Source organism: Dermochelys coriacea, chromosome 28 (assembly GCF_009764565.3).
Source record: "Dermochelys coriacea isolate rDerCor1 chromosome 28, rDerCor1.pri.v4, whole genome shotgun sequence".
NCBI lineage: Eukaryota > Metazoa > Chordata > Testudines > Dermochelyidae > Dermochelys > Dermochelys coriacea.
Window position 1 is genome coordinate 794,527 of NC_050095.1, and position 15,749 is coordinate 810,275.

General features: G+C 63.1%; 1 protein-coding gene across 5 annotated transcripts in view; it reads left to right on the top strand.

Moving 5' to 3' along the window:
* Positions 1-15,157, top strand: part of LRCH4 (leucine rich repeats and calponin homology domain containing 4) — a 28,435-nt gene extending 13,278 nt beyond the window's left edge. For 2 of the 5 annotated variants that reach the window (XM_043503704.1, XM_043503705.1), the window contains exons 2-18: positions 3,394-3,538; positions 3,828-3,954; positions 4,346-4,451; positions 4,800-4,936; positions 5,258-5,376; positions 5,819-5,915; positions 6,243-6,330; positions 6,581-6,681; positions 7,449-7,516; positions 7,822-7,947; positions 8,034-8,094; positions 8,202-8,265; positions 8,544-8,657; positions 8,840-8,943; positions 9,687-9,824; positions 10,122-10,199; positions 12,072-15,157. In XM_043503704.1, the coding sequence (XP_043359639.1) occupies positions 3,394-3,538; positions 3,828-3,954; positions 4,346-4,451; positions 4,800-4,936; positions 5,258-5,376; positions 5,819-5,915; positions 6,243-6,330; positions 6,581-6,681; positions 7,449-7,516; positions 7,822-7,947; positions 8,034-8,094; positions 8,202-8,265; positions 8,544-8,657; positions 8,840-8,943; positions 9,687-9,824; positions 10,122-10,199; positions 12,072-12,209 (1,811 nt within the window). In that variant the 3' untranslated portion in view covers positions 12,210-15,157. Of the gene's footprint in view, positions 1-3,393; positions 3,539-3,827; positions 3,955-4,345; positions 4,452-4,799; positions 4,937-5,257; positions 5,377-5,818; positions 5,916-6,242; positions 6,442-6,580; positions 6,682-7,448; positions 7,517-7,821; positions 7,948-8,033; positions 8,095-8,201; positions 8,266-8,543; positions 8,658-8,839; positions 8,944-9,686; positions 9,825-10,121; positions 10,200-10,996; positions 11,719-12,071 lie in introns of those variants that run through there. The other 3 variants (XM_043503703.1, XM_043503702.1, XM_038386041.2) reach the window with 3 other exon arrangements.
* The last annotated feature ends 592 nt before the right edge of the window (positions 15,158-15,749 follow it).

The following is a 15,749-nucleotide window of genomic DNA, read 5'->3' on the forward strand; positions in this document are numbered from 1 at the left end:
TTCACTGGGGCGTGAAATCGGCTCCGGAGCTGGAATTCCCCCGTTCCGTGTGCGGTTAATGTGTAAACACGCAGCCCCAGTGCCGGAGGGGTGGTGCGTGCGGGGGCTCTGATCTGCTGGGAACAGATCCCTTCCCAGGCTGAGTGCTTTGTAAGGAGACTTGTGTGTCACGGCAATGCGCGGTGTGCACTACCCCCAGTCCCGAGGGTTGCGCTGTTCTGTGGGGAAATGGTGCGGTATCGGTGTGGGCTGTCACATGGTCCCATTTCCCTCTGACTCGCAGACTTTTCGTCAGCTGATCCCATCCTGTGAAGTGCAGGCTAGAGGTTTCACCCTCGTCCCTGGATGGCGCCCAGTCGCTTGGCGGGGGCGAAGGCGTCAAGAGATGGCCAATCCACCTCTGTCCCAGGGGGTTTGGGCCAAAGAGACTCTCATCGGTGCCCTGTTTCCCACGGGAAAGCGGCTGGCTTTGTGCTTCCAACCTTGTCCTGCTTTTCCTCTGCATTTTGTGGCTCTTCTCCGCCCCTCTCTGACTTTTCCAGCGTCTCCTTTTAAAGCTTTGTTCATTTCAGCCCAGAGATAGCCAGTGCCCAGGACTGATCCTCGTCAATGTCTTGCTGGAATGGCTCTTCTCCTTGGCCGGGTCCTGCCAGAGGCTTGCGCGTTCTGTGCCAAGTTCAATACCCTCTCGGCAGCTTGGCTGGGCCTCTCTGTGTCACGCGGTCGACAAAACGTTCACCCTGCCGGCGGCTGCGGCCCAGAGCCTGCGTGTGTGTGTGCAGGGAAACGGCTCCTGAGTCAGCCCTTCTCTCAGCGGTGAGCGCTGGGCTGGTGTCCTGCCAGCAGCTCGCAGCCCCGGCGACTTGGAACGTTCTGGACTGGCGAGCTCAGCTGTTTGTCCGCCTCCGTCCTGGGGTTAGGGGAGAGCCCAGGAGCCCTGCCGGGATTAGGACCCCTGTTGCACCAGGCACTGCACGGACCCCCTGACTGAGATCAGGGCCCCCCATTGTGCTGGGCACTGCACAGATCACCTTGAATGAGATCAGAGCCCCCCCTTTTTGCTGGGTGCTGCATAGACCCTGACCCCAGATCAGGGTCCCCCATTAGGCCGGGAGCTGTACGGACCCCCCCGACCAAGATCAGGGCCCCCCATTGTGCCAGGCACTGCCCAGACTCCCATGACTGAGATCAGGGCCCCCTGTTGTGCCAGGTGCTGCACAGACCCACAAGAAGAGCCCAGCCTGGCCCCGAAGAGCTTTGAGTCCCGAATATGAGAGGGGAAGGCAGGAAGGGTCATTCTCCTCTTTGTCCCTCCGAGGGTCTTGCATGGTGGCATCAGGCCAGACTTGCAAAGGCATTTGGGTGCCGAAATGTGCCAATCGCAGCCTTGTATCAACCTGAGATCCTCCCGTCTGAGCTCCTGCATCTCGATTACCTCCCGCTCGCACCAGTGCAGAGCCGGGGGAAATCCTTGGATTTAAACATGGCTGGGGACGGAGGCTCCATCACCTTGTCCCCACGGTTCATCCCCCTCGCTGGTCAAACAGGGGCGCCTTCTTTCCACGCTGGATTTGTCCAGCCTCGACTCCCAGCCGCTCGCTCTCCACTCACCTGGGATGACTAATCCTGCTTCCGTCCCACCTTTTCCCCCCTCTCACCCGCTCCTGCCATGTAAAAACCCCGTAACTCCTGGTACAAGACACATCAAAGCCCTTTGTGTCCCTCGCGTAAATGTAGGTATTCAGACCTGTATTCAAAAGAAACAGACAAACTTGCCTCAACAGCTGAAAGTCTCTTCGCGACACGTGCCAGAGCAAATTGCACAATTTGGCCTTAAAGGTGCCGAATTTTTAATGCCTGTAAAAAAGCAAATTGCTGTAAGAAGCCTGGAATCTTTTTAAACCGCTTAAGCCTCGTGTTCAGAGCTCTGGGACGGCCCGTTCCAGTTATGTCTATGGCAGGGTTATTGCTGCTGTTTGAAAACCCACACGCATCATGGCCGGCTAGCTCCTCTATGCGTCCAGGACGTTCCAGAACAACGAAACCCAGAGGGGTGAGTCTCTGCCCGGGCTGGAGCCAGTGTCCTGCCCCAGGTGCGGAGCCGGGAGGACAAACGTGGAGAGGAAAAAGAAGCTCAGACAAACCAATTTGTGATTTCCACAAGAGGTAAACCGAGGCAAGAGTTTTCCCACCACAATTTGTCCCCTCCTATTATTACACCAGTGGGATTCCAGTTCTGGCTCTAACCCAGATTCCTGGCTTCGTTCCCAGCTGGGCCGTGGCCTCTCTGCTCCTGGGAGCCAGGACGCCTGGGTTCATTCCTGGCTGGGCCGTGGCCTCTTTGCTCCCGGGAGCCAGGATGCCTGGATCTTGTTTACAGCAAGAGACTTGCAGACCTTCCCCAAAGGCATCCAGTGCTGATCAGTGTGATGAGGAAAAGTGAAACTATGCAACGTTTACACAAATCTCTCCCCTTCCTCGCTTCTCTTCGGGATAGGTTGGGTCTGAATTCTCTGCAGGGGGGGATTTAACTGACCCTGCTCTTGGGCTGGGAGGCAATCTCTCTGGGACCTGCGTCGAGCAAACACAGTTCCAGCTGCAGGGTCCAGCTGTTTAAAGGGCTCCCACCCAATACCGCCGCGCTCACGGCCATAAGTGGCATTTTCCCCCCAGCACCTCTGGGCTCGGCCTGGGCCCTGATCCCCCCCTTGTCCGAGGTGGAGGGAATAAGGCTGCATCTCCACTGCAGATGTAAATTGACCTATGCGAGGTCGATTTACTGGAATTGCACAGCACATGTCCTCCCGCACCTCCCTTCTGCCGGTGGTGCACGGCCTCACACCTGGGTTCTCTGGTGGTTAGAGCAGGGGAGGGGCGATAGGACGCCTGGGTTCTCTGGGAGGGTAGGGGGGTCTGGTGGTTAGAGCAAGGGTTGGGAGACAGGACACATCTTCCTGGCTTGGCCACCCTGCCTCAGTTTCCCCTCTAAAACTGAGAGAGGTCCCTTATCCAGCCCCCCTCCCCCAGCAATTGCGTGGACATCCCCTTGCTCCAGTCTGCAGCCCCAAAGACATTCTCTGCTTGAGCCGCAGACAGTCGAACGCCAGCTGGACACCGGGTTCAGGATGGTCGCCCCCCAGCTGTTCTGCAGCCACGCCCAGCCAGCCACGCTCTCTAGCTGCTCCCTAGCTAACGAGGCCCCTTCAGCCTGGGTCGCCCACCCTGCCTCTGCGGGGAGTAGGCTAAGAAAACCTGCCCTTGGTGTGTGCATGCCGGGGGGGGGAGTGGGGGCCTGGGTGGGCAAGTTGCCTGTAGCAGGACACCTGGGCGTCCAGAAGCTTGGTGCAGATGGTGGGGGGCATCTAACGGCCTCCCCTCTTGTCCCGCACCCAGATCTCTCCCGGAACCGCTTTGCTGAAGTGCCCGAGGACGCCTGCCACCTGGTCTCCTTGGAGGGCCTGAGCTTGTACCACAACTGCCTGCGGACCATCCCGCCAGCCATCGCCAACCTGCAATCCCTCACCTACCTGAACCTCAGGTAACTGCCGGGCCGGGGGGAGGGATCCAGAGTCCTGCAAAATCTGGGGGATCTGGCCCCATGGGCATCCACTGGCCACAGCTTGGGGGGATCTTTGTGGCTGGCACACCATGGCTTGGTTCCCAGGTTCCTGGGCCCTCTTAGCTCTGGGGGGCCCCAGGCCCACAGTTATGAGTGACTCAGTTGGGGAGGGGCTGGTGTGCCCCTCAAAGCTGAGGCTGCCCAGATCCCTGGGTTGGGGCCTGACTCTCTCCTCACGTGGTTCTAACGGCTCCTTCTCCCCCCGCAGCCGGAACCAGCTCACCTCCCTCCCGCCCTGCCTCTGTCGCCTGCCCCTCAAAGTCCTCGTCGCCAGCAACAACAAGCTGGCCTCGCTGCCCGATGAGACGGGCTCGCTGAGCAACCTGCGCCAACTGGTGAGTGGGACCGGCGGGGCCCATCCTGCGCTGGGGCCTGGTCTGCAAAACGGGGACCCCGCTGGGCTCGGCTCCGCCAGATCCCTCCTGCCTCGCAGATTCTGGCCAGGGCTGGGAGACCGCCAGGGAAAACCCGACACAGCAGGGAATGGGGTGGGGGGCTCAGCAGAGGCACTCTTCCCTGGCAGGCAGGGCTGGCCCCAGGGTGGCGTCATTCCGTCGTGCCTCCCTGCGCCCCCACTGTGTGATCTTCACTCCCCGGCCAGCCCCGAACCCCCCACTCCCTCTGAGGCGCTGACAGCGAGATACGAACCCCTCCCATTGGGGGCTGGTGTTCCTGCCCCCCACCCCCTGCCAGGCCCTGCTAAACCAACCTCCCCCCCCACCCCAGGACGTGAGCTGCAATGAACTCCAGTCCCTGCCAGCCAGCATGGGCCAGCTGGAGACCCTGCGAGACCTGAACGTCCGGAGGAACCAGCTAACTGCCCTGCCCGAAGGTCAGTGCCTCTCTCCGTCTCTTTAAATCCTGGGGCAGGACCCCTTCCAGCCAATCGAGCACGGGGTGGGAACGGAAGCCACCAATTCTGCGAGCCCAGTGAGCTGGTGGTTAAAGGGCCAGAGCGCCAATACCTTTCGGGCCCTTTCTTCTTGTTCGAGCACCCTGGGAGATGGGTCCGGATCTTGATTCTAGCCCCCCCCATCCTCTTGAGCTCACCGCAGCCCCCATGCCCCAGCATCAGGGGGTGCCGGGCGGAGCTGGGACTCCCATAGATCCCGGCTGTGGCGCAGCTGGGGCGTTTCCAGTGGCCCCTGCTGCGCTCACCAGGCCCCTCTGTCACTCCTAGAGCTGTCGGAGCTGCCTCTGGTCCGCCTGGACTTCTCCTGCAACCGGGTCGCCTGCATCCCCATCTGCTACCGGCACCTCCGGCACCTGCAGACCATCCTGCTGGACAATAACCCCCTCCAGTCGCCGCCCGCGCAGGTGAGCCAGGGCAGGACCCGGGAGGCAGCGGGATGGAAGGAAACTGACCCGGGGAAGAAGGGTTGGGGGGCGGGCAGGGCAGTAAAGCCAGACCCGTCCCACTGGGCAAAGAGGCACCGATTTTTCTGCATTGTGGGTGACTAACATGGGACCCGCCTCCCCAGGGGAGCCTCCCTCTCTCCCGATGCAGCCTGGAGCATGTCTGGGGGCGGGCTGCTGGTGAAAGCCAGTCAGATCCCATGGGTCCTTCCGGCCTGTGATTCTGTAAGGGGTGGGGGCTCCCTCAGCCCAGCCCTAAGGAGCCTCCGTCTCTTGCCCCAGATCTGCCTGAAAGGCAAAATCCACATCTTCAAATACCTCAACCTGGAAGCCTGCAGCAAAACGGTGCCTGACCTGGCCGACTTCGCCCGGGCCAGCCGGCCCACCGGCTTCGGCACCTGGTAAGAGAGCTTCACCGGGGTGGGGGGCACCTGGGATTGACCCGGCTTGTCTGGCCCCTGCGTGAAAACCCAGTGGTGCTGGGCATTGTGGATTCCAACGCTCATCCTGTTCCCACCGCTTGCCCCTCCAGCAGATACAAACCCACCGGGCTCCCCAACCCCTGGGAGCCAGGACTCCTGGGTTCTCGCCCTGGCTCTGGGAAGGAAGTGGGGGCTGGTGGGTTAGAGCTGGGGGTCTGGGAGCCAGGATTCCTGGGTTCTATTTCTGGATCTGCCCCTTTCTTGAGAGCTTGGGGAAGAAGTGCCAAGTTCTGTCACTCCCCTGTCCCTCTGATCCCAGGCTCTGTGCTGGTTTGTGAAGTGCCTTCTCCGGCACCTTTCGCCAGAGGATCTCAAAGCCCCTCTCCCTCCTCCCCTGCCCATCCCTCTCTCTGCCCCTCAGCCTCTCCGACGAGTTCTACCCCGGCCGGCAGTACGGCGGCCTGGACTCCGGCTTCAACAGCGTCGACAGCGGCAGCAAGCGGTGGTCTGGGAACGAGGTACGGACCGCGCAGCCCCCAGCCAAGCACTGCTCTCCTGGGTGCTGGTGCCATCTGGAGCACACAGGGCAGCGATGGCCCCCCCCGGCGATGGGCAGTGGCTCAGGGGTCTACGTTCCAAGGCGATGCCAGCGCTGCTTGGGAGCCAGCAGACTGCCAAGAGTAGCTGGATGGCAGATGGGAGACATGGGGGGCTGGCTTGGGAGTCACAGCTTGTTAGGTGCTGCTCTGGGTCAGTTTCACCTGTGCCAGGCAGTCCCGGTGTCTGACCTCCTCTGTGGCCCCCAAGCCCTTCCTGAGAGTCACCCACCCCCTCTGTTCTCTCAGTCCACAGACGAGTTCTCTGACCTGTCGTTCCGCATCGCAGAGCTGGTGCGTGATCCCCGCCAGCTGAAGGAGAAGCGGGACCGGGCAGGTGAGCGGGGTCTGGTCCCCCCAGGTGGGATTCCCTCACCCCAGATCCTGCGCGACCCCAGCTCCCGAGGTCCCAGGGTTACCCATGGGGAGGTGCCTGCTGCAGACAAAGGTGACCCGTGAGTCCCCGCGTTTGTCTGGCCCGGCCGTGAGGGGTCCCCATATGTACATGTGCCAGGCAGCCCCCATCGGCTGGGCTTCGCTGGGCACCTGGGAGCGGAGCCGCCCCGCTGACCCTTTCCTCCCCGTAGCCAACGGAGAGCTGGAGCAGATCGACTTCATCGACAGCAGTGAGGAGGAGGAGGAGGCGGGCAAGCCAGAGAGCAGCTCGCAGGGCGTGGCCCCGGCGGAGGTGAGGGGGATTGTGGGGGCTTGGGTTCACCCTCAGCATGCGGGTCGGAGAGACTACAACTCCCAGGATGCAGTGCTCTACTCTGGGCCTGTTGGATGTCCTCTCTTCCAGCAGGGGGTGCTGCCGGTGAGGGGGGCACTGGCCTGGGGCAGAGAGAGGTATCACACTGGGCCCAAAATGGGATCATGGCTCTGCCCCCAGACCCAAGAGAATTTAGGTTTTTGGCAAATATTTGAACCCTGAAATCTGTCTCTCAGGTGCCGCTGCTGCCCTGCCTTGTGGGAGTTGTGGTTTGCTCGCCTCACGCCTCCCCTTCTCCCTGTTGGGCCAGGCTCTCTAGTCGGACTACGTCTCCCATGGTGCATCACAGTCTGGCCTCAGGGTGAGGGAGGCAGTTGCGTCATGGGAGGTGTAATTTAGGTGCCTCAAGCCTCCATTCCCTCTGTGGACTGGGCTCCCTAGATGGACTCAACTCCCGTGGTGCACCCTGGTCTGGCCTCAGAGTGAGGCTCTTGCATCCTGGGAGTCCCTGGCCATGGTGCATCCTGGGAGATGTAGTTCTGAGGGATAGTTTCGGTTCAGGCCCCTGCTCCTGCCAGTTGGGGGCACAACTGTGGGGCAGGGCCATACCAGCGGGCCCAGAACCCTCCCCAAATGGGATCGCAGCAAAGGAATTGGGGCTGCCGGGGGGTTAGAGCAGTGGGGGCTGGGAGCCAGGACTCCTGGGTTCTCTCCCTAATCCTTTCCCTCTTGCCTTCTGTCCCCAGGAGAAGCAGAAAGCAGAGAGGAGCCTTCCTCAGAGAGCCGATGTCGGGGAGAAGGTGCCAAACAGAAGGTGAGCAGCAGGTGGTTAACACCTGTTCCGTGACAGGCGAGGGGTCCCCGTATAACCAGCCGTCCCGCCCCAGAGGTGGCCGCATCTCCGTGCCGGGTGAGGGGGTCCCCCTGTCACCAGCCGCCCCACCCCAGAGATGGCTCTATCTCGGCGCCGGACGAAGGGTCTTAGTTGTCATTCAGCTGTAGTAGGTTGTTATCCTCTCACCTGACACTTCCCCACACACCCCCGGAGGGGAAACTAAGCTGTGAAGTGCTGGCCTGGGTTCTCCTTCCCCCAACAATGCCCCCAATCCCTCCCCCCAGGCCCAGCCCTCCCCGGGAAGAGCCCCCCAGCGAGGAGCGGAGGCGTCCCGAGACACTGCAGATCTGGCAGGAGAGGGAGCGGCAGCAGCAGGCGTTGCGGAGCCAGGCGCTGGAGAAACGGGACAGGTACGTCAGGGGGGCAGGCCCCCCGCCGGGGCCGGGTGGGGGTGTCTCGGCCTCCACCCCCCTGACCCTTTCTGCGTCTCTTACAGTCTGCTGAGGATGGCGTCCAAAGAGAGCAGCAACCTGCCCCAGAGAAAGCTGAGGACCCAGGTGAGAGTGGAGGGACTGGGGTCAGAAGGGGTTTGTGGTGGGAAATGGACCCCATGGGACTCAGGCCGACTCTTTTTTTCCCCCCCGCCCCCCCATGTCTGTTTCAGGTCACGGAGCAGCCATCCGGCGTCCCCAGCCCGGCATCCCCTGGGCAGACGCCCCGGCAGCAGGGTGAGTGCAGGGGGCGGGGGGGATGTGGTATGCCCAGGAGAGGGGTAACACTCAGGGGGCAGCAGGAGACACATGGCCAGGGAGTGTCTGTGGGGAGGGGAGTGGGGGCTGGTGGTTAGAGCAGGGGGACTGGGAGCCAGGACTCCTGGGTTGTTTCCAGGCTCTGGCATGGGACACTTGTCCCCCTGGGGTAGCTGATCCTGGTCGAAAGTCCCAGCTGTGCCACTAGGGGGTGCTGTGGGGCAGGATCTCACCTCCCCTCTCCTCCTGCCCCCCAGAGTCCCCCCCCTTGCAGGTCTCCAGCCCCCCGGCACGGGAGCCCGGCTCAGCCCAGAAGCCCAGCAGCTTCCTCTTCCGCTCCTCGTCGCGAACCGCCATCAAGCCCGGCTCCGGTAGGTGGCACCACGTGGCTCTGTCCCTCTCTGCTGGCGGGCCGGGGTCCTGCCGTGGCACCCGGTGGCTCTGCAGGTCCAGGGTTCGAATCCTGCCCGCGGCCTGCGGACCTGCCCAGGGCTGCGCACTCCCCGCCAGCCGTGCGACTCCGTCCCCCTGAGCCCTGCCGTCCTCTCCGCAGCCTCCGCCCCCCATGACTCCACTGCAGACCCCCAGGACCCCCTGCGGCTACGGGCCGGCTCGCACGACATGGACGAGAAAGAGTTAACAGCCCAACTCCGCAAGGTACAGCCGCGACCCGCCCCCCCCCCCCCAGCTTCCACCCTGGGAGCACTCAGCCCCCCGGTCCTCATGCGAGCTGCCTGCAGCGAGTCCCCCTGTGCGGGGCCCCTGGGGACCCCTCCCATGCCCCCCAAAGGCCCCTGCCTCCTCTCCCCCCCCGCCACCCGGGCTTTGTCTCTCTCCTGAGCAAACCGGTCCCCTGGGTGCTCTGTTCCCAGCCCCTCCGGCTGGCTCCTCGCAGGGGACGGGGCCTGGCCATGGGGTGCCAGGCTACAGATTGTGGGCCGGTCTCTGTGCCCTGTTAGCCAGTCACCATCACACCTGCCTCCAGGGGTTGCTGCACCAATCCCTCCCCCTAGATACAGGAGTGATGTGGGGAAACTGAGGCATACACACAGTATTCAGACAAAGAATTAAGAACATTCCCACTTCGGCACACCTCCCCGCCCCCCAGACCCAGAAAGCTTGGCTGAGATCCCTCACCAGGGACTGCAAGGCTGGAAGCCAGGACGCCTGGGTTCTCTCCCGGCTCTGGGAGGGGGGTGGGGTCTGGTGGGTTAGAGCAGGGGGGGCTGGGAGCCAGGACTCCTGGGTTCTCTCCCCCGGCTCTGCCCAGGGGAGTGATTTGACCTTCCCCTAGACACCTGCCTTGTAAGTTCCCTGTAGTGAGCGCGTGTGTGCATGGGGGGGAGTCTGTGAGCCCCGCCCACCCACCCGTCTCTCTTCTCCCCCTCTCCCCCCCACAGGCCATTGAGTCACGGCTCAGCGTGACGCTGGCGGAGGACCTGGGTGACGCCCTGGCCAACGGGGCCGTGCTGTGCCAGCTGGCCAACCACCTGCGCCCACGCTCTGTGCCCTTCATCCACGTCCCGTCTCCCGCCGTGGTGAGTGGGGATCTGGGCCCCGCCCCGTCCCAGATGCCGGGTTCTCGCCCGGCTCCAGGAGGGGAGTAGGGTCTGGGGGGCTAGAGCAGGGGGGGCTGGGAGCCAGGACTCCTGGGTTCTCTCCCCGGCTCTGGGTCTATCTGCACAACTGAGAGCTGGACTGCGTCTTTCTTCTTGAAACGAAACCTGAGCATCCGTATGACGGGACAGCAGCTTGGGCTTCCCTGGCCCCCTGCCCCTCTTAGCCCCCCGTGCCCCCCCTCCTGGCCCTCTCACCCCTCTCTGCTTTCCCCACAGCCAAAGCTGAACAAGATCAAATGTCGGAAGAACGTGGAGAGCTTCCTGGAGGCCTGTCGCCGCATGGGGGTCCCGGAGGTATCACGGGGGCTGCGAGCGAGTAGGCTGGGGGTCTCTGATTTCTGTGCTGTGCAACTGGGAGCAGAGTCACCTCTACGTGGAGCCCCCCTGTGGCTGCACTAGTGCAGGCCCTGCCCCTTCTTGTGCAATTGCACTATCTGGTGCAAAGCCTTGTGCGCCCCCCCGCCCCTCCCTCTCTCTGTCCCAGCCTCTCATGCAAGTGCACTGTGCTCATGTGATTGCCACACCCCACTTGTGCAAAGCCACGCCCCTCTCACACAAGCCATGCCCCACTTGTGCGAAGCCATGCCCCAAGTACACCGAGTGGTACGGACTCCCAGCTGACAGGCTCCTCGCCATAGGAGCTGCAGTGCCAGAGGGACCAGCGCTGGGCTCTTCTCCCAGCATGCCTTGGGGTCACCTCCCAGAATCCCCTGCTGTGCCCACCTCTCTGGGCCGGCGCCAGGCCAGTGCTGACTGCTCCTGTCACCCCTTTGCACGGCACCAGTGTTGGGCTGAGACCCTGCATGGCCCCCCCCCCAGCTGGGCGGGGGGCCTGTCGTACAGCACCCAGTACCGACCCTGGGGAGAGAACCCAGGAGTCCTGGCTCCCAGCCTCCCCTGCTCTGACCCACCAGCCCCCACTCCTCTCCCCATCTGGCTCCAGCAGGGTCCCCTGGGTGTTGGCAGATGCAGGGTTGCCAGCCCAGCGGGGCGGGGAGGCCCCCAGCCGGTCTCATGCCCCTCACCCCGGTGCCAGCCCCCAGCACCTCCCTTAACCTCTCTCCTGTCTTTGTCTCCCTCGCCGGGCCCAGGTCGCCCTCTGCTCCACCTCTGATGTGCTCCAGGGGGACGCCGGGCGGCTCCGGGGCACCCTGCGGGCCTTGCTGCGCCCCGGAGCCGTGGAGGAGAGCCCTGCCGCTGCCCACGCCGTGCCCGCCCTGCCTGGGCCCCTCGCCGGCTTCGCCCTCTTCTATGTCTCCGTGATGTCGCTGCTTTTCCTGGCCTATTGCAAGCTCTGGGGCTTCTGAGGCGCCGTGGGGCCGCAGGGGGGCCCTAGCCCCCCCAGTGCCTTAGAGAGACCTGCGGCAGGGTGGGGGGCTGGGTCAGTCCTCTCCCTCTGGGGCCTGGTGGATTTGGATCCCCGTTGCCTTGCCCCACTTCAAACCCACCTCCTCCTGCTGTGGGTCCCAGAGCCCCGGTGTGGGCCCCACTCCGGGCTCCCCCTTGGGGTGCGAGCCCCCTTCCCCAGCTCGCCAGTGCCTCTCAGTGGCCATGGGCTGCCCTGCGGCCAGCTCAGTTCAGCTGCCGTCCCGCGGTTAAATTATACGGCTCTATATTTGATATATATATTGGAAAGCCGAGCCCGTCTGCCGGGCCGGCGTGTACAAACGTGTAAATAGCGTGTGGGTCCTTCTCTCTCGGCGACTTCCTGCTGTACGTATGCCCCCCCTCTCCCGGCGTGTCCCGGCCGCCACGTGTGTGTCACGCCCCCCGCGCTGTCGTGTTCACTAAGAAATGCAGCGCTCCAACCCACCGTGTGGCTTTTGTCTTGGTTTGCGTTGGCTTGTCTGTGCTTTGGCGTGGCCGGGCGGGTGCCCCCTGGCCCTGTGGCAATGGGGTGGGGGGGGCGGGTCCCGGGTCCCGTGGTGACTGGGGGCTCCCTTGCGCCGGACGTTGCACGGAACCTGACCCAGGTCACAGCCCCAGTGGGTCGGCCTCGCACAGGACTTGCTGGAATGGTTCGGTTCAAGGGGCCCATATGGCCCGGCGTCCCGGCTGCTCTAAAGTCCCCTTCCCACCCCCTCGCAGAACAACTTGTCTCCCTCAGTGAGCGGCAGGTTTCTTCCACCAGCGCCCCCCGCTCTAACGTCTCCTCTCTCCTCCCAGGAAGCCCTGTGCCAGCCCCAGCACGTCCTGGACGAGGAGAGCCTGGCGCCGCTGGCCCGGACCGTCCAGGCCCTGCTGACTGTGGCCCAGCCCCTGAAGAAGCCGACGCCCCCTGAGGGCACCTCCAGCAAGATCTGAGGGGTGGGGGCCCTGGCACAAGTGGCACGGCCGAGGGGCCAGGGACTAGAACGCCCCGGGCCCTGTGGGGGCTGGACAATGCTGAGAGTTCCCCCATATAGGGCAGTAGGGGACCCGGCTCAACCCCCAGCAACACAGACGGTACAGCGAGAGGGGGCCCTGACCCCTAGCAAGGGATGGTGCCTTTTGGAAAACTCCTTGGTGGCAGCGGTGGGATCCTCAAATCAAGCCGAACTCCTGGTGCTCAACTCCCCCCTGTCCCCTCCAGCGGCTTTTCCACAGGGTGGCCTGGCAGCTGTGTGAGCCCCCTTGGGCTAGAGTGTGGGTGGGGGGGGTTTGTGAGCAGACGTGGGGTAAGGATGGAGGGGGTTGATTGCAAGTGGGGGAGGGGGCTGTCTTATTTCCCTGAAGGGCACCACTAGGCACCAGCTACTCCTCCCCCCCCCCCCCCCCCCCAGAGCGACAGGCTCAGGCTCCCTGCAGCCTCAGGCAGGGTTGCGAGACTGGGGTGTCTCTGTGCAGCCGCTGGCTGTGGGGCACTGGGGCTGTGAGGCTGCAAGAGGTCACAGGTGAAGAGGAGGAAGCCCCCTCTTCAGCCCCATGTCCTTCCTTTCCACATTTCCTGGGGGCAGGGGGGGCAGATTGCCCTGACCAAGCGAGGGTTGGGGGGGTGTCCCCTGGGCTGCTCCTCGCATCCTCCATCCTTAGCAGCCCCTCCCTGCAGCCTTGTCCCCACCATCACCCCCTCCCAGGCCTGGGCCCCAGCCCCTAATTCCCCTCCGGGGGGGGTCCTGGCCGCTCGTCTGAGCTGTGCCTTGGGTACCCCCCAACCTGCCTCCCCGGGAGGGGGACCACAGCCCTGGGAGGGGAGTGGGGGCTGGTGTGTGAGAGCAGGGGGGCTGGGAGCCAGGACTCCTGGGTTCTCTCCCTGGCTCGGGGGGCCAGTGGGTTAGGGAAGGGGAAGGAAGAGCCCGGACTCCTGGGTTCTCTCCGGGCTCCTAGGGTTGTGCCCTCTAGTGGAATAAAGAGGTAAATGAACCACCTCCCTTGGCCTCTAGGCTGGTCTCTGCCACGCCCTGCCCCCCAGGCGCAGAGCTATTCCCCTCCAAAGTGTCAGCCTCAGTTTCCCCTACACACATTCAGCTCGGCCCTGCTCCCTACCCCCACCTTACACATCCCCCCTCTGGATCAGGGACCCCCTGCCCCCCCTTTCCCCCTCGCTGGGTTCTGAGCTCCCTGAACTTTGGGGGGGGTGCAGCCCCGGCTTTACCATCCCCCCCGTCCTGGTACTGGGGCTAGCGGGGGGGGGGGGGGGGGCTGGGAGCCAGGACTCCTGGGTTCTCTCCCCTGTTCCTAGGGCACTTGCGCCCTCTCGTGGCAGAAGGCGGTAACTCGCTCCCTTCCCTTTGGGGCCAGGCCCATCGCTCCTGCTCTGTAACCAGCCCCCCGCCGGCACTTAGGGGCCAGAGCCCGAGTCTCTTCCCCCCACCTGGGGCAGGACCATCCCCTACAAATCTGCAGCCTCAGTTTCCCCTGCATGACCTCAGCTCTTTACAACTGGAGTACACACACACACACACCCCGCCAGCTCAGGGGCACCCTCTGCCTCCCCTCCCCTTCCCTTCCTGGTTTCTGACTCCCCCAAAACCCCAGGATTTGGGGCTGCCTAGCCTCCAACCCCCAAGGCCAGGGGCTCACCAGGGCTCAGGGAGCAACTCCCCCCCCCCATGCCGTGTAGCAGTAGTTGGGCCTTTATCCAGCAGCTACTGGTGGGGGGGGCACCCCAGGGTGCACTGGAGCCCCTGGTCTGGCTTGGGGGGGAGCTGATGGGAGTTAGAGACACCCCTCCCATCCGGGGGGGGTTAACAGAGCCCCACAACAACACAGCCTGGGCCCGGTTTTCTTCCAAGCTTTTATTGCAGCAAATAAAAACAAAATGCGGGGGGGGGGGGATTTGGGGCAGTTCAGAGTTATCCCCCCAACAGGTCACTTCTCGACAGCCCCCCTCCCCCGTGGTGGGCAGGGGATTGGGGGGGATCAGCAGCTTCACAGAGGCACTTGCGGGCGGGGGGGGGCACCTAATTCTGTTTTTTGGGCCCTATTCAAATGGCAACACTTAAACCAGCCCCAACCTCCTGGGTGGCTCCCAGCAGGGGGTGATGACGCACCCCTCTGATTCTGGGGGGGCAAGAAAACCACCCCCCACCCCCTGGGCCCCGACTGGCTGAAAACCTCCCCGACCTTCGCAACCCCTCGTTCGCCGGGGGGGGGGGAGTTTCCGTTCGGGAATCTTGCTCCCCCCGGTTCGGGGCCTCTCACGCTGAAACGCCCCAAACGAAGCCGGTTGAAGTACCCGGGCTCGGCCTGCGAAGGGCGTTGCAGGAGCGGAGGAAATTTCCATCTGCGGCTCAAGCCGAGCGGCCGCATGATTTTGCCCGAGGCCCGGCCTGACAGAGCTCAGCAAGCCCCGGCTTCCGGCACCTCGGGCAAAGGTCTCGTCCTTAGGCGATTCCGCCCCCCCAAAAAAAGGAAGAAAAATCAAACGGGCGCCTGCTTCCAGCTGTGTTTCTAAAGCCCCCCCCCCCCAATTGTTTTTCGATCAAGGCTGCCAACAGCCCCAGCTGATAAGTGTGCAAGAAAGATTTTTTTGGGGGGGTCAAAACCATCGCTGCAAGGGCGTAAACCACGTCGAGAAGCAAGAAGCTGCTCCCACCAGCCGAGACTCTCCCGCCACAGAAAGGGGGGGGGCCCACGATGCTTCAGACGTAGCCCCCCCCATCCAGGTCTGCGGGCAGCCAGTGTCACGTTGAAACCCGCCAGGGGCGGGGGGGGCTCCCTCGACAAGGGCAGAAAATTCATTCCCAGGTTGTTTCTAATGTTGTCGAGACCCAATTTTACCATAAAGCCGCTTGACACGAGCTGCAATAAAAAGGCTTTATTATAACCAATCCCCCCCCCCAATTCCTACCGCTCCAATCTCTCAAACGCGGAACCCCCCCAATCGTGCTCCCGATTCTGCAGACAAGCGATAAACCCCGCAAAGGGCTTTAAAAACCCCCTTCCTGGTGCGCTCAGCTGTCAAAAGCCGGGGTCAGGGATGCGGCTCGTTTGGAGCCTGACGAAGGGCGGGTGGATTTAAGGCCTTGAAGCCGGAGCTATAAATTACGAAACGTTTTAAGCTAGTGCAAAAAAACCCAACCAGATGCAAATCAGAAGCCAGAGCGAAGCCCAAACTGGAACCTAAGACTGGCGTGGGGGGGCTGTGTTTTATTCCCCCCCCACAATGCCCCATCTGCAGGGGTGCACTTTGGCTATGCAAGAGGGCACAATTGTCCCCCTCATACTGGGGTGGGGGGAATAAAATGCAGATAGGGGAGCCTTTGGGGCATACCCCAAAAAACACAGGCTGGGGGGGCCAGGAAGGCACCAGAGGATTGATGGGGGCAAAGGGGTGACCCCAACATAGATGGGGGGTTATCCCTGCAAATAAGGAATCACCCCCCCTCCAAAAAGTCTCCATCCCAAGGGTTGAGAAGCTGG